The sequence below is a fragment of the Nomascus leucogenys genome, chromosome 13 (assembly GCF_006542625.1).
Source record: "Nomascus leucogenys isolate Asia chromosome 13, Asia_NLE_v1, whole genome shotgun sequence".
Lineage (NCBI taxonomy): Eukaryota > Metazoa > Chordata > Mammalia > Primates > Hylobatidae > Nomascus > Nomascus leucogenys.
Genome location: NC_044393.1, coordinates 31,941,425 through 31,958,853, shown reverse-complemented (window position 1 = coordinate 31,958,853; position 17,429 = coordinate 31,941,425). Strand labels below are relative to the sequence as shown.

Sequence of the window (17,429 nt, the reverse complement as noted above, 5' to 3'; positions counted from 1 at the left end):
GCTACCATGTAGAATCTCACACCCAGAATAGGGGCAGATAGAAGTGATGTTTTCTCCCTGCCTTGGTCCCGTGATACCTTCAGATGCCATCAGGAGGATGGAATCTAACCCCCTCCCCCACTGGCTTATGACATACCAACTCCACATGAGGATATCAAGCAAAGAGAGAAAGGGGGAACAAAAGGCCTTGGGCTAGAGTATGGGGTCCTGGGTTTTAGTCTCTGCTCTGCACCCATTTCACAGATGGGGAAACTGAGGTCCAGAGAGGAGAGGAGAGCTGGCTGCACTCATACAGTGAGGGATGTGGGAGGCCAGAACCTAGTCCCCAAATGCTTTGTTGAAGAGGGGCTGCCCATTCCTCTGCTGTGCAAAAGAGGGACGCTGGCTGGGAGCTGATGAGGGTGAGTGGGATGGGAGAGGGTCTCAGCTTCTCAGTTAGGGCCTAAAATTAGTGGCTGGGAAATGTTTGGCTTTAGCCCAGAAAAAAAAAAAAAAAAAAAAAAAAAAAAAAACAACAAAAAAAAAGGTGCTGTGACTCTGTAGGGGGCTGCTAAGGAGGAGGGAGACAGCCCAGCTCCAGCTCCCAGCACCACATGAAATGGGAGCCAAACGTGTAAAATCACATTCTTTACTGACATTTATGACTCATTTGGCTGACAACCCCAGGAAGGTCCTATTTTGTATTCTTGCAGGAGCACTCAACATTAAGGGGTAGGCAGATGGGGAGGAGGCCTCAGGGCCATCCTCCCAACCCCCCACAAAAGATTCTGGGGCTTCATTGCAGGTGAGGAGGCTATATAGCTGGGAACCCAATGTTTCCTAGAGAACCCATAGACCAGATTTGGGTTCCCATGCCCCATGGTGAAATGGGGGAGTCGGCCAGCCCTGGTTTGGGATGCAACTCTGATGCTTTCCGGCCATGTGACCTTGGGCAAGTCATTTCTCTAATGGCTCTAGACTCTATTCCCTTGTGTCCGGGCCATACTTACCTCTCACCTGGCAACTGGTCTCCTGTCTTTCACCCTTGTCCTCCTGCAATCTGTTCCCCACAGCCAGGATGCTTCCTCTAACATGCAGAAGTGGTATCTAATCTTGTCACTTCCCTGTTTAAAACCTTCCTGTGGCTCTCCCTCACTCTTAAGATAAAGACGAGGCCGGGCATGGTGGTTCACACCTGTAATCCCAGCATTTTGGGAGGCCAAGGCAGGAGAATTGCCTGAGCTCAGGAGTTCGGGACCAGCCTGGGCAACATAGAGAGACCTCATTTCTACTAAAAATTTTAAAAAATATATCCTGGCATGGTGGCATATGCCTATGTTCCCAGCTACTCAGGGGGCTGAGGTGGGAGGATTGCTTGAGCCCAGGAGGTCGAGGCCGCAATGAGCTGTGCTCTCATCACTGCACTCCAGCCTGGGTAACAGAGTGAGACTCTGTCTCAAAAAAAAAAAAGGCCGGGTGCTGTGGCTCATGCCTGTAATCCTAGCACTTTGGGAGGCATAGGGAGGTGATCACTTGAGGTCAGGAGTTTGAGAACAGCCCCATCAACATGGTGAAACCCTGTCTCTACAAAAAAAAAACCACAAAAATCAGCTGGGTGTAGTTGCCCACACCTGAAGTCCCAGCTACTTGGGATGGCCCTGAGGCAGAAGAATCACTTGAACCCGGAGGGCAGGGGTTGCAGTGAGCTGAGATGGCACCACTGCACTCCAGCTTGGGCAACAGAGCAAGACCCTGTCTCAACAACAACAACAACAAAAAAGATAAAGACCAGCCAGGCACGGTGGCTCACGCATGTAATCCCAGCACTTTGGGAGGCTGAGACGGGTGGATCACCTGAGGTCAGGAGTTTGAGATCAGCCTGGCCAACATGGCAAAACGCTGTCTCTACTAAAAATACAAAAATTAGCCAGGCATGGTGGCATGTACCTGTAATCCAGCTACTCAGGAGGCTGAGGCAGGAGAATCGCTTGAACCTGGGAGGTAGATGTTGCAGTGAGCTGAGATCGTGCCACTGCACTGCAGCCTGGGCAACAGAGCGAGACTCTGTCTAAAAACAAACAAACCAACAAACAAACAAATAAAAAACAAAAGATAAAGACCAAATACTTCACCATGGTTCACATCTCCACTTCATGAAGTGCTTTCTTCCCCTCCTTCTCCCTCCTTCTCTGACAGCAGCCATTCTGACCACTTACCGCTCCCTCCCACCTCAGGACTTTTGCCTACGTTGTTTCCTCAGCCAGAGGCTCCCTTCTCTGCCTCCTTTACCTGGTTAACTCCTATGTCTGCTTCAGATCATGGCTCAGTAGTCACCTCCTCTAGAAAGCCTTCCCTGACTGCCATACCCTTCCCAAGCTGGGCCTGGCTCTCCTCCAATAGCACTGTCATCCACAGTGCTGAAGCAGGGACCTCTGTTTGGAGCATTTCTGGAGCCCATGGAACATGCTTGTTGTTACATGTTTACATGATGATTTAGTTAATCTTCAGGTCCCCATTAAACTGAGTTCCACCAGTGGGTTGGATCTGTCTTGCACACCATTGTGTCCACGAGCCATTTTAGCACAGTTTGGCGTACACAGTAGGTACTCAAAAGTGCTTGGTGGACTGGGCATGGTGGCTTATGCCTGTAATCCTAGCACTTTGGGAGGCTGAGGTGGGTGGATCACCTGAGGTCAGGAGTTCGAGACCAGCCTGGCTGACATGGCGAAACCCTGTCTCTACTAAAAATACACAAATCAGCTGGGGTGTGGTGGCGCATGCCTGTAATCCCAGCTACTCGGGAGGCTGAGGCAAGAGACTCACTTGAATCCAGGAGGTGGAGGTTGCAGTGAGCTGAGATCGAGCCACTACACTCCAGCCCAGGCGACAGAGAGACTCTGTCTCAAAAAAAAAAAAAAAAAAAAAAATGCATGGTGAATAAATCTCAAATGAACCTTCCCTTTTCTGACACTAAGTTTCCTCATCTGGAAAATGGAGATTATGTCCACGAACCTCACAAGACTACAGTGAGGATTTTAGCAAAGTACATATAAAAGGTATTTGATGAGTGGTAGTTATTTTCTGGGGGGCAGGCAGAGACCCCAAAGAATACTTGCCCTGAGAACCTGTCCCAAAGGAGCTTTCTGACCCAGTGTCCCTTGGGGACAGGTTCGACGAGCACCAGGGGAAAGCCAGCCTAGGAGTGGGTCTCAGCTGTGCCAGAAACCAAACTTCCTTCTTACTGATGGGGCCTCTGATTCAAAAAGCTCCTTGAAACCTTCCATTGATCAAGTGCCCAACACTGAGCTGGGCGTTTTACACACATTACTACTTTCTGATTTCACAGCTACCCTGTAAATGGGTATTGGGCTGATGGGTCCAGAGAGGGGAGGCAACTTGCCTGGGGCTACATAGTCAGTAAGAGCTGGAGCTAGGATCTGAGCCCAGGCCTGACTCTCTCACCTGGGTTCTTTCCCTCTGTTCTTGGCTACTTTTACTAAAGAAGTTTACAAAGCAGAGTTTATAAAGTATATTCACTCTCTTCATTCATTCACTCACTCAACAAATGACTGTGCATTAACGATGTGCCAGGCACTAGGCACAGTCATAAACATGGTCCCCACTCTCATGGAGCCTGCAGTGCTAGGGGAAAGACAGGCAATAAATATGTAAACAAGAAAATGAGATGGTTTCAGGTTGTGATATGTGTTACTTAAAAAAACAGGGTAACATGACAGAAAGTGACCAGAGGGGCTGCAGAAGTGCTTTGCGGGGTTACAGGCAGTGGTGAGGGGGACGGCTGGGAAAGCTCTCTGAATAGGTGACACTGAGCTGAGATGGGAGAATGAGAGTTTGACAGGCGTTAGTGAGGACCATTCTAGGCAGAGGCCCTGGGGTTGGAGTGAGCTTGGTGTGTTCAGGAAGCAGGAACTGGAGCATGGGAGAGAGGGAGGGTGGTGGGAGAGGGTCCCCGGGAGGGACAAAGGTTGTGTCCTCCTGGGCCTCAAGGGTCATGGTGAAGAGTTAATTTTAAAAGTAGTGGGGGCCGGGCGCAGTGGCTCATGCCTGTAATCCTAGCAGTTTGGGAGGCCGAGGCAGGCGGATCACCTGAGGTCAGGAGTTCGAGACCATCCTGGCCAATAGGGCAAAACCCTGTCTCTACTAAAAATACAAAAATTAGCCAGGCATGGTGGCAGGTGCTTGTAATCCCAGCTACTTGGAAGGCTGAGGCAGGGAGAATTGCTTGAACCCGGGAGGGAGAGGTTGCAGTGAGCCGAGATCATGCCATTGCACTCCGGCCTGGGTGACAGAGCAAGACTCTGTCTCAATAAATAAATAAATAAACAAACAAATAAATAAATAGTGGGGAGTGGACAGGCACAGTGGCTCACTCCCAGCACTTGGGAGGCCGAGGCAAGTGGATCCCTTGAGGTCAAGAGTTTGAGACCAGCCTGGCCAACATGGTGAAACCTTGTCTCTACTAGAAATACAAAAATTAGCCAGGTGTGGTGGCACATGCCTGTAATCCCATCTACTCGGGAGGCTGAGGCACGAAAATCACCTGAACCCAGGATGCGGAGGTTGCAGTGAGCCAAGATCATGCCACTGCATTCCAGCCTGGGTGACAAGAGCGAGACTCCATTTCAAAAAAAAGAAAAACAAGTAGTGGGGAGTGGCCTGCCCTGACCTAGGAGTTTACAAGATCCCCCTGCTGTTGTGTGAAGACCAGGCTTGAAGAGGGCAAGGATGGAAGCGAGCACCCCAGGGAAGAAGTAGACAAGAATCAGTTACTTGGGCCCATTTTATAGAGGAAGATTGAGGCCCATCGAGGAGCTGGGCTTTCCCGGAATCACCCTGGTCTCCTGACTCTCCACTAACTATTGTTGCCCATCTCCCAGTTTTCTCTAAACCCATATAATCCCAAGTGAAACCTGAGGTCCATCGTGTCTTACTGGGGTCCTATCAGGATCCTGCCGGGCAGCCGTACCACACACCCTCCACACGAGGGAAGCTGCCACGTAGGCAGCTGAGGCAACAGGGGAATCCCATGGGATAAGACTTGTCCTTCCTCATCCCTGCTCTGGCTCAGGAGGCCATGAAGAGCCAGGGCTGAGTCCTAGATCTGGCACTAACTTGCTGTGTGACTTGGGACAAGTCCTGGTCCCTTTCTAGGTATGTTTCTCATCTGTGAAATAAGGATAATGGTAGTCTCCACTTCAAAGATTTGTTAAGAGGGATGGATATGTTCATATGTATAAAAAGTCTCAGCACAGCCTGTCATCCAGTTGGGACTCAGTAAATGTGGGCTGTTATCCTCATTAGTAACCGCTGCACACTGTCCCCCTGAAGACCTACAGACTAACTATGGGCTCAGCTGGGGGATGTCCTGCCCCTGCCCATCAGCCCTGGCTCTCCCATCTGCCTCCCAGCCTCACTCTGTTCACTCTATAGGGGTCTGCAGACCCTGGCCCGCATTGAGACTAGGGAGCTAGCCAGAATGAGGGTGGTTCCTGGATGGAGAGGCAGCGGGGGAGCCGCTGGAAGCTGCTGTGTGTTTGGCCCAGAGCTGTGAGGGGGAGTGGGGAGGGGCGAGAACACACTCGGAAATGCTGAGACCGACAGATGGAGGAGCTGAGGATGTGAGAGACACAGACAGACAGAGAGAGACCCAGAGTCAGGGAGAGGAGGAGCAGGCAGGGGAGGATGGCCGGAAAACTGGCAGTCACGCCAAGCCACGAGCTGAGCAACAAATCAGCAGATGGACCAAGCAGTCGAGGGACTAAAAGACACAGACAGACAGACCACCAGGTGGACCTAGCATCCAAGACACAGACAGAACACCAAACAGATCCAGTATCCAAGGCACAGACAGACAGACTACCAAGCAGACCCAGCATCCAAGACACAAACAGACCACCAAGCAGCCCCAGCATCCAAGACACAGACAGACAGGCTACCAAGCAGACCCAGCATCCAAGACACAGACAGACAGGCTACCAAGCAGACCCAGCATCCAAGACACAGACAGACAGACAGACAGACCACCAAGCAGACCCAGCATCCAAGACACAGACAGACCACCAAACAGATCCAGCATCCAAGGCACAGACAGACAGACCACCTAGCAGACCCAGCATCCAAGACACAGACAGACAGACAGACCACTAAACAGATCCAGTATCCAAGGCACAGACAGACAGACCACCAACCAGACCACCAAGCAGACCCAGCATCCAAGACACAGACAGACAGACCACCAAACAGATCCAGTATCCAAGGCACAGACAGACCACCAAGCAGACCCAGCATCCAAGACACAGACAGACAGACCACCAAACAGACCCAGCATCCAAGATACAGACAGACAGACCACAAAGCAGGCCCAGTATCAAGACACAGACACACAGACCTCCAAGAAGACCCAGTATTAAGACACAGACAGACAGACAGACCACCAAACGGATCCAGCATTCAAGACACAGACAGACAGACCACCAAGCGGACCCAGTATCAAGACAGACAGAAAAGCAGACCTCGTATTCACAGGATAGACAGGCTGTCTGGCATCCAGGGGACAGAGACTGAAGCTCCTGGCCTCTAAGGGCAGGCAGACAGGCTGACCCAGGATCACAGGGTCAGACCAATATCTGAGAGACTATGTGACCCACAGTCCAAGGGACAGGATTCCAGGATTTTGGAACTGAGCCAGGGACTGAGCCAGGATTCCAGGGTGAGACTGACTGACTAACAGACTCCTGACAGAAATGCAGGAATGATAAATAGGCTGGCCCTGCATTCAAGGGACAGACACAATAGACAGGCTGATCTGAGCCACAGAGACAATGACTCAGGTCTGAGGTCAAAGGGATGGGTCCAGGCTTGGGCCCAGGTTTGACTGTCTGAATGGACTGAGGTACAGGCCAGAAACTCTGACCTAGAACCAGAGACTTGGGGTGACTCAGGAACAAAGAACAGGAGAGAGATGAGGTGATGCAGACGTTGCCAGAAGCTTCCTGGCTTCTCAAGAACATGGGATCCCTTCGTCCTTTTCCCCTCCTGCCCATTAGAGAGAAGCCCCCAAACTCTGGGGGACTGGGAGACACTGGAAAGTTCCTGTGAGGAGGGTAGGATGGGCCTGGGGAGAAGGGAATGAGCTCCTATTTATTTCTCGACCCTGCTACCTGTTCACGGAGGCAGTGAGGTTCAGAAGAGACAGGTTTTTGGGTCCCTGACAGGAGGGATTTCATACTCTAGCTTCTACTCTTCTCGCTAAGTGTGGCTTTTTTGCCTCCACTTGTACACTTTTGAGATGTACACTCATCTGCTCTTCCAGTTTCTTCCTGAACAAGCTTCTTCTCTGAGCACAAGACTGGGGGGTCAGTAAGTTAGATTCCAAACAGACTGAGGGCCTCTGTTTCCTCATCTATAAAATGGGGACAGCAGAAGTTGCCTGTCAGGTTAACAGCACGGACTGCAGTGTCTGGCTCACTTCAGGCTTCACGCAGTTCAAGCCTGAGAGCTGTTAGAGAAAGTGAGGCCTAACTGGGCTAGAGGGGCATCAGGGAGGGCTTCCTGTTGAAAGAAGGACAAGAATGAGTCAGCAAGGGCAGGAGGAGCCTGTGAGGTGTCCTGGCTCTTTGCAACTTCAAGCAGAGAAACCCCAGAGCCCTGTAAGGTCAGGAGGGAGATGCACACAGATACTCACATTTATTCATTCAGCACATAGTCAGTGCCTACTCAATAATGCATCAGTGCCTATTGTACAGGCACTGATGCTGGGGACACGGGCGTGACCAAGACAGACGAGATCCCTGCCCTCGTGGATTCACAGTGGGAGAATGGAAAATAAATAAATAAATGGTGATTTCATAGTGTAGGTTAAGAAGAAAATAAGACAGGGGGGTGTGGTAGACTAGAGTGAGTTGGCAAGGGTGGCCTGGGAGGCCTCTCTGAGAAGGTGTGAGCTGATGAGGAGCCAGCCACGGGAGGATCTGGGAAAGGGGTATTCCAGGCAGAGCAAGTGCAGACGTCCTGAGCCAGGCACAAGTCTGGCTGAGTTTTAGGACCGCCCCCCCCCCAGCGCATCTGGAGTGTCAGGAACAAGTGGGACAGTGGTTTGAGATGAGGTGAGAGAAACAGGCAGGGCCAGATGGTTTAGGGCCTGCACGCCGAGGGGAGAAGCGTGGGTTTTATTCCAAGTGTGATGGGAGGCCCTTGGAAGTCTTTGCGAAGGGGAATGACATGATCTGACAGGTTTTAAAAATATCCTGCTGGTTGCCATGTGGAGAATGGACTGTAGGGAGGCAGGAGTGGATGCGGGCAGCCCACACAGAAGGCTGACGTGGTCACCCAGGCAAGATGACTGTGGCCTGCACAGGTTGTAGCAGAGGAGACATAGACAGACTGGGGATTTTGTTGTCTTTTAGTGACGGGGTCTTACTCTGTCACCCAGGCTGGAGTGCAGTGGTGCAGTCATGGCTGACTGCAGCCTCAAACTCCTGGACTCAAGCGATCCTCCCACTTCAGCCTCCTGAGTAGCTGGGACTACAGGCACACGCCACCACATCGGCCAATTTGTAAATTTTTTGTAGAGATGGGGTTTCTCTGTGATGCCCAGGCTGGTCTTGAACTCCTGGGCTCAAGTGATCCTCCCGTCTTGGCCTCCCAAAATGTTGGGATTCCAGGCATGAGCCGCCACACCTGGCCTGGGGATAATTTTGGAGAAGATGAGATGTACACCACCCCCAATCTGGATTCCCTTCCCTGAGGTGTGGTGTTCTTCCCTTGGGTGAAGATCAGCTTCTTTCAACTTCATTTCAGAGTGGGATGTGGGATAGGGTGGACTTCTTGGAGGAGGTTTCAAGAGAGGTTGCTTGGTGGTGAGAAGGAGCCAGCGGCCCCTGCCCAGTGTACGCTACTCCCTCTATGGACACCCTTTATAGTTTATAAACTATTTTTAACTTCATTGCGTGTGTGTGTGTGTGTGTGTGTGTGTGTGTGTGTGTGTGTGGAGACAGGGACTCACTGTGTTGCCCAGACTGGTCGCAAACTCTCCGGTTCAAGAGATCCACCCACCTCGGCCTCCCAAAGTGTTGGGATTACAGGCGTGAGCCACTGCACCCTGCCCCATCACACTCATTTAATGCTCACAACAAGGAGGAAAATAAAGCTCAGAGAGGTGGAGAGACTACCCAAGGTCACACAGCAGGTCCGGGACAGGGCTGGGAATCAAACCCACATGCCAGCCGTTGCTACCTTTCCTCCCTCATCCTTACCCCAGTGGCTATGTATAAGCAGAATGGCAAGTGCCATTCCCATTTTAGAGAAGGGAAACTGAGGGCCAGGGAAATTAGGTTGCATGTCCTGGGCAGGACTGTTTTAAGACCTTTGTGGGCACCACATCTATCAAGCATATTAAAATGCAGCTACATCATACATCCCATGTAAATTATATATGACCAGATAAAAGCCAAATTGTAGTTGACTGGCTGACATCATGTTCTGTTTTGCACATATTTAATTAAACATTTATTAATTTTGATTCTGTAGTTTTTCCCTGTGTTTTGGAGCCAATTTTTTTTTTTTCAGGCTTCAAACATTTTCCTAGGACCATGAAAATCTCACAGGCCCTTGGCAGAGAGCTTTCCGTGCTGGCTGGAAGGAACAGCCACAGTTTTGGTCCTGTTGCCAAAAGGGGCAGAGCGAGGCAGAACCCAGGCCTTTTATCCCCAGACCACAGTGTGGTCTTTCCACACTCCCCACTGACCCCACATTCCTGGGACTCAGAGGCCTCCTCTCTTCTCTTCCTTCATCCCTGCTCCTGCTCACGGTGGCCCTGGGCTGTGTGAGCCCTTTGTCTGTGGTTAGCTAGGAGCTGGCAGAGGAGGGGGCAGGAGTGGGCAGGGAGGTGGGCAGGTGGCCCGTCAGGTAGTGATGGATGCTGGCCGGGGGCCAGGGCCTCTCTCATGCTGACCCGGGCCCGGAAACAGATGGTCTTCCAGCCTGAGAGAAACTTCCAGGGTGTCACCTTCCCCCAACTCCCCAGGCCCCTTCACATTGGACCAGCTGGTCTCTCCTTCCTAGTCAAAGCCAGAGCCGCAGGAAGGGGAAGGGAATGTGGCGGCAGTGGGGATGGAGGCTAGGAAAGACGGCCTGTATTCTAGGCCCTCAGAAGTTCTAAGGGCCATCTTGGTTTCTCCCCCAGCCCCCACCTCTGGCCATCTCCAGATCTCTCTCTGCCCTTCCTGTATCCCCTGCCTTAGCTCAGCCCTGTAATTTCAGACCTGGACCAAACCCCATCCTCTCCTGGCTTTCCTCCAAGCCAGCCTCCATGGCAAGCTTTCTAAGCCACTGAGCCAAGCTCATCACCCCTGATTCTGGGATGGCATTCAGATAGAGAATAAAATCTGAACTCTTCAGTCCAGAATTTCATGTCCTTCACAATTCTAGTCACCTTATGTCCCTGCCCATTAAAACCCCTTGTCCAGGCCCAGCAAACCTCTGGCCATTCCCCTAAAATGCCAAATTCTTTCAGGCCTCTGAGCCTTTGCTTCAGCTGATTCTTCCACCTGGAATGACCTTCCATCTCTTGTGTGCCTTCAAATGCCAACCCATGCTTTAAAACTGAGATCAGGCCGGGCGTGGTGGCTCACACCTGCTATCCCAGCACTTTGGGAGGCTGAGGTGGGCAGATCACCTAAGGTCGGGAGTTTGAGACAAGCCTGACCAACATGAAGAAACCCCGTCTCTACTAAAAATACAAAATTAGCCAGGCATGGTGGCGTATGCCTGTAATCCCAGCTACTCGGGAGGCTGAGGCAGGAGAATTGCTTGAACCCTGGAAGCGGAGGTTGTGGCGAGCCGAGATCACGCCACTGCACTCCAGCCTGGGCAACAAGAGCGAAACTCTGTCTCAAAACAAAACAAAACAAAACAAAAACAAACAAAAAAACTGAGATCAAATGTTTCTTCCTTCCAAGGCATCTTATAGCATTATTTCACCTCCTATCTTGTCTCTCTTCCATGGGACTGGGAGATACATACGGGCACACAGCCTGGCACAGAGCAGGTGGTCAAAATCCACCTGCTACATGAATGAATCATTCTGGCTGCAGGGATCCTTATGTGTGGGGTAAGCAGGAGTCCAGAAAATGGAAGATACAGGGAGACAAATTTCTGCTTATTGGAAGAAATACAATCCAGACCTGGAGCTGCTCAGAAGCTGAGGTCCCTGTCCTGGGGAGCATGTGAGCAGTGGGTATAGATGCAGCAGGCTGAGGTCCCTGTCCTGGGGAGCGTGTGAGCAGTGGGTATAGATGCACCAGACTGGAAATGGCTGAAAGAATTCCAGCATGGCACAGGAGTGTTAGACAGAGGGGGCTTTGCATTTCCAGAGTCAGCTTCTGAGGGAACAGCCCTCTTCCCCATCCTGGCTGCCAATCCTGTCATGTGTTATGTTGACGGTGTGTTTACACCATAGACTGATGCCAGGATGACCCAGGGATGGGGAGGAGGAGGAGGGTCCTAAATGGGATGTTCCTGGCCTCATTTTGCAGAGAGAGTCCCAGAATATTCACTCTGAAAGGATCTCCAGAGTCATCAAACTCATCCCTTTCATTGGCAGATGGAGAAACTGAGGCTTTGAGAGGGCCACACAGCTGGTAAGACCAGTATACTCATTTGAGGAAACTTGGTATCAGCTGGCCCCACATCCAGGGAGAACTGTGACTTCCTCCCTTGGGCTGTGAATAGAGTGAGTCCCCTGGTTCCCAAACAACATCCTGGAAGTGCCAGCGCTTCACCCTGGGAATAGACCCCAAATCCCTGGCTCCCCAGTTTCAGATCCAGGCAGTGGGGTCAGAGAATCTGTGTAAGGATTCCCCCTCCACACACACACACACACACACACACACACCACCCCTAGTTTCCTGGGAAAGCCACTTTTGGAAGAGTCCTCTGGTTTGCAGCAAAGAGTGTGCCTGCCCCGGGAATCAGAGAGTTTCGGGAGCCGGCGGGAGTAGGGGGCGCTGGGAAGGTGGCAGGGTCTGTAGCTGCAGGAGTGGAGCTTCTGGGCAAGGAACCAGGGCAGAAGGGAAATCAGACCCAGAGATCTGTGTGGATAGGTCCCTTCTCACCCTACATGGGCACTGCACTTCATAGTGTGCAAAGTTTCTTTTCGTTCATTTAATCCTCACCGCCACTTTGGGAGGGATTAACTAGGGCTCAGAGAGGGTCTTGCTCAAGATCACACAGTAAATTAGAAGCCAAGTGGGATTGATCTCAGGACTTCAGAGTCCCTTCTGTACCCCCTATAGGGTTACTAGAATTCCATTCAGTTCAACAAGCCTGCCGTCGTGTACACTTTCATTCATTCGGCCCACATAGATTAAGCACCTACTGTGTGCTAAGAACTGAGGATGCAGCAGTTAGCAAGCCAGTCCAGTCATTCTCCAGGTACTCACAGCATGGGGGAGATGCCCACATAACCAGGCAGTTACAACCCACTGTGACAAGTGCTAGCTAGATTAGACGGAAGCCTGGGAGAAGCCCTTACCCTAGGTGGAAGGTGGTCAGCGGAAGCTTTATGGACAAAATTGTGTTCAAAAGCTGAGCCTTGGAAGAAAAGCAAGAGTCACCCCGGGTTGGGGCCGGGATGGGGTTAGGGGATAGGGCAGGGTGTTTTAGGGAGAGGAAACAATAGGTACAATTCCTCAGCAAGGAGGGAGAACATTGTGAGCTCTGGCTCTGTGACCTGTGCAGAGTGGCCATGAAGAGCCATAGAGTTTGTTGGGAGAAGTAGCACGAGAGGAAGCAGCAGTCTCAGATGCCAAGGAAAAATGTCTGTGAGCACCTTCCTTGCACCCTGGGGTGAGAGCTGGGCACTGAGCTGTGAGGATTTCACCTCAGCTGGGCACTGAGAAGGGAACAGGCCAGGGAGCTGCTGGTGGCAACAGAACCCGGGCTGGCACCAGGCAGTAGGGACTGTTCCTGGAAGGAACCTATGTGAGCAAAACTTTTTATGGTTTACAGTCAGAGGCAGTGTTGTCTAATGGTTAGAGTGCCGGCCCTGAGGCCAGAATGGCTGCGTTTGGGCCCTGGTTCTACTGCTTCCTAGCTGTGTGACCTTGGATAAATGACATACCTCTCTGGGTCTCAGTTTGCTCACTTACAAAATGGGGATTGGGCCGTGTGCGGTGGCTCATGCCTGTAATCCCAGCACCCTGGGAGGCCAAAGCAGGATGATCGCTTGAGGCGAGGCCAGGAGTTCAAGACCAGCCTGGGCAACATAGCCAGAAAAAAAATTAAAAATTAGCCTGGTGTAGTGGTACATGCCTGCAGTCCCAGCTACTTAGGAGGCTGAGTCGGGAAGATTCCTTGAGCCCAGGAGTTTGAAGTTGCTGTGAGCTAAGATCGCACCATTGCACTCCAGCCTGGGTGACAGAATGAGACCCCATCTCTAAAATAAAACAAAATAAGGGACGAGTAACAGGGCTATTATAAGCTCAGCGCACTCCAAGGTGTCAGTAACCCTCCAAAGAAAGCACGCCCCAACCGTTATAGGAACAATGGCGATGCCGCTGTTGTATTAAAGACTTCACGTAGTGCCAGTTCTCTCGCTAAGCTAATGAGTCCATTCAGTGCTCCTCAACAGCAGCCTCATAAGGTGATCCTTTCGAAATGCCCATTTCGCAGCTGAGGAAACAGGCTCAGCGTAGGGAGTGACTTGCCCCCTGCGCCTGCGGGCGGCTCGGGGCGGGTGGGACAGAGCGAGAGGAACCAGCGCGCGGGAGCCTCAGCACCGCGTCCTTCCCGCAGGTACTTGCGCGCCCTGTACCTGGGGCTGCAGAGCCGCTGGCGCGGGGAGCAGCTGCGGCGCCACTTCTACTGGCGGATGCTGTTCGAGAGCGCCGACGTGAGCATGCTGCGCCTGCTGGAGACCTTCCTGCGCAGCGCGCCGCAGCTAGTGCTGCAGCTCAGCCTGCTGGTGCACAGCGGTGGCGCGCCCGACCTGCTGCCGGGTGAGCCCGCCCCTTCACCCTCCGCGCCTGGGACCGCCCCATCGGGCCTTTCCCCCTGCTTCAGGCTCCCTGGGGATGCCCTGTGCGCTTCCCCATCCCGGCTCAGGGCTCACTCAGTCAGGGTTTAGGGAGGCCTGCCCCTTCTACCCTCACCACCCTCCAGGCCTCTCGAGACCCCCGCGTCCCCGTCGATGGCCCACTTACACTCAGAGTGAGGAGGGACCTGGCCCCTCCACTCCCTCGACACCCATCAGCCCCCCGGGTGCTCCTGCCCTCCTCCCTTCCTCGTTGCCAGAGCCAACCAAACCCCATCTCCCATCCAAACACCTTAGACCCTCTGGGGAATCCCCTGCCCACTTCCTCCCCCAACCTGATCCCAGCCTGCATCTCCTGGGGACCCCCTGCCTCATAGACCTGGCCAATCACCATCAGTTTTCAGAGAGCCTACCCCTTCACTGGGGGGCCCCAGGGGGCCCTCCCAGGCCTAGTCCTGGCACCTATCCCCTCCTCCTCCCTACAGGCCCTGTTAATTTCCCACCTTGCCCCTTCCATATGACAGAGCCCCTCAATATCAGAGAAAAATCACATCCCCCTGTCTCCCTGAAGCACTCCATGCTCTCTCAACCTAGTCCCTGCCCAACCCATCCTCAGTGTCCCAAAAGACTATCACCACCCCTCAGGGCCCTGGGGATCCCTTGCCCAGTTACGGGGTCCCAATCACAACGCTTCCCACCTTGGGTCTCCCCGTCCCCACCCCTCAGCTCTGCTCAGCTCAGCTCTATATATTCCTCTCCATGCCCGGCCTCCTCCTGGTGGCCCACGACTTCTAATGGCCCCCTCCTGGCTGCTCCACACCCTAATCATGACCTCCTCTTCACCTCCTCTTCCACTCCCAGAGTCCTGGATCCTCATTTCCCACCCTCCCACCAAGACCCCTGAACCCTAACAGCCCCACACCAGAGTCCTAGATGGAGGCCAAACCCCCATCTTCGTCTCCCTTTATGTTCCCACCCTACAGAAGTACCCAGTCCCGTGCACCCTCACCACACCTCATCGTAGCTCTTGAAGCTCCCCACCTCCCAGACCTTCCCCACACCCCTGCTGATCCACAGCTCCTTTCCTCACCTCTTCAAAACCCAGCTCCTGACCCAGAACCCTCCGCCTCTCCCCAGACCCCAACCCGAGCCCACCCCTAACCCAGCCCACCCCGCCCCTGCCCTGTCTCCACAGCCCTCTCCACCTCCGCCTCCCTTGTGTCTCTGGCCTGGACGCTGGCCTCCTACCAGAAGGTGCTGCGGGACTCGCGGGATGACAAGCGGCCGCTGTCCTACAAGGGCGCCGTGGCGCAGGTACTGTGGCACCTGTTCAGCATTGCCGCCCGCGGCCTGGCCTTCGCGCTCTTCGCCAGCGTCTACAAGCTCTATTTTGGCATCTTCATCGTGGCCCACTGGTGCGTCATGACCTTCTGGGTCATCCAAGGGGAGACGGACTTCTGCATGTCCAAGTGGGAGGAGATCATCTACAACATGGTGGTGGGCATCATCTACATCTTCTGCTGGTTCAACGTCAAGGAGGGCCGCAGCCGCCGCCGCATGACCCTCTACCACTGCATCGTCCTGCTGGAGAATGCCGCGCTCACCGGCTTCTGGTACTCCAGCCGCAACTTCTCAACTGACTTCTACTCGCTCATCATGGTCTGCGTAGTGGCCTCCAGCTTTGCGCTGGGCATATTCTTCATGTGTGTCTACTACTGTCTCCTGCACCCCAATGGGCCCATGCTGGGTCCCCAGGCACCTGGTTGCATCTTCCGTAAGGCCTCAGAGCCCTGTGGCCCACCCGCTGACGCCATCACGAGTCCCCCCAGGTCCCTGCCAAGGACTACAGGTGCTGAGCGGGATGGGGCCTCGGCGGGAGAGCGTGCAGGGACCCCCACCCCACCTGTCTTCCAGGTGCGGCCTGGCTTGCCTCCCACACCAGTGGCCCGCACCTTGCGGACAGAGGGGCCTGTCATCCGGATTGACTTGCCTCGCAAGAAGTACCCGGCGTGGGATGCTCATTTTATTGACCGCCGGCTCCGGAAGACCATCCTGGCACTGGAGTACTCCTCACCTGCCACGCCCCGGTTGCAGTACCGGAGTGTGGGGACCTCCCAGGAGCTGCTGGAGTATGAGACCACAGTGTAGGCTACAGTGTCCCTGCACAAAAGGGACAGGCTTGGCTGATCCCACATCGACCGCAGTGTTGAGCCCCGAATTTCAGGGCCACCAGGCTAAGGGGGAGTGGATCTGTTGGTCCAAGGGTAGAGCGGCCCCACTCTTGGGTTCTTTCAGGGGAGGGGGCAGCCTTGTGGAGGCCCCAGCCCTGGGCCCCGTTTTCAGCCTTGTGGCCCATTCCCTAAATTCCCCTGACCCAGGGCCTGGGGAATCATCTGGTGCTACACTTTTCGAGCTGCCCTGCTTTCATGGGGCCTCCACACCTCTCCCCTGCCTGGCGTTGCCCATGTGTTGCACCTGCTGGACTTGCCAGAGAAAGGGCACTGTCTGGGGTCCATGACCTAGACCCTGTGCTCCTCAGGGGTTGTGGAGAGTGGGCAGCCTTTATGGTGGGAAAAGATCTCTGAGAAGGATGGAGGAGGCTGTGGAAGGGATGGGGTGAGGTTGGAGCATTGTGTGGACAGGGATGTCATGGCTCCTGTAGCATCTGAGGCCTGGAGCCAGGGCTAGAGGGAGCTGAAGAAGGGAGTTGGGGTGGGGCAGGGTGTTGGGGTGGGGGGCTGGCAGTGCTGGAAATGGATAGGAGAAAGAACTGGGGGGGTCTAGGCTGGCAGAAGCATGGAGGGGTGGAAGACTTGGGGGAGGGGAACCTGCAATCCAGAGCATAGCAAACAAGAATGAACTCCTCAGGAGACGTCTCTTGTTGTGGGCTCTGTGAAGGATGAGGTTCCACACGCCTCGGGTGAAGTGTTTGAAGGAGCCATTCTTTGTTCTAGATGAGCACCTGGAACGTGGCTTCTAGATACAGGTCTTCAATACAGCAGATAAGATGTCTGGAAAGATCCCTGGGCTCGAGTGCAGGTGAGGTTTTAGCGCATTTATCAGAGGAACTGATCCAGAAGCACACTTAGTTCTAGATTGAGTTCTAGAGGGCTAGGCTGATAAAATGTCCCAGGAGCCACTCTGATCTGTGTATTCTGTTGTGAGGAGGAGGACATTGGAGCCCTGCTGCTCTGCTGTGGGGGATGCTAGCACCTGTCATGGTAGCGGGGGAGAAGAGGTTCTAGAGCCCAGTGTGAATGGAATTTTCTAGGAATGGGTGCTCTGATTCTAGACTTCTGGGGCTCATGGGAGCTGTAGGCCCCTGTTACCTTGGTCCATAGCCATCTTTCTAAAAGGAAATTGTCCCCAGAACCCCTGAGAGAATTCAGCTGCCAAC

At 53.4% G+C, this 17,429-nt stretch overlaps 1 protein-coding gene across 2 annotated transcripts in view; it reads left to right on the top strand.

The window, feature by feature from the left end:
* XKR7 (XK related 7) overlaps positions 1–17,166 on the top strand; it is a 28,824-nt gene extending 11,658 nt beyond the window's left edge. The window contains exons 2-4 of one of the 2 annotated variants that reach the window (XM_030825403.1): positions 13,795–13,997; positions 15,228–16,176; positions 16,987–17,049. In XM_030825403.1, coding sequence (XP_030681263.1) covers positions 13,795–13,997; positions 15,228–16,176; positions 16,987–16,990 — 1,156 coding nt within the window. In that variant the 3' untranslated portion in view covers positions 16,991–17,049. Of the gene's footprint in view, positions 1–13,794; positions 13,998–15,227 lie in introns of both variants that reach the window. The other variant, XM_030825402.1, reaches the window with a different exon arrangement.
* Positions 17,167–17,429: the final 263 nt, after the last annotated feature.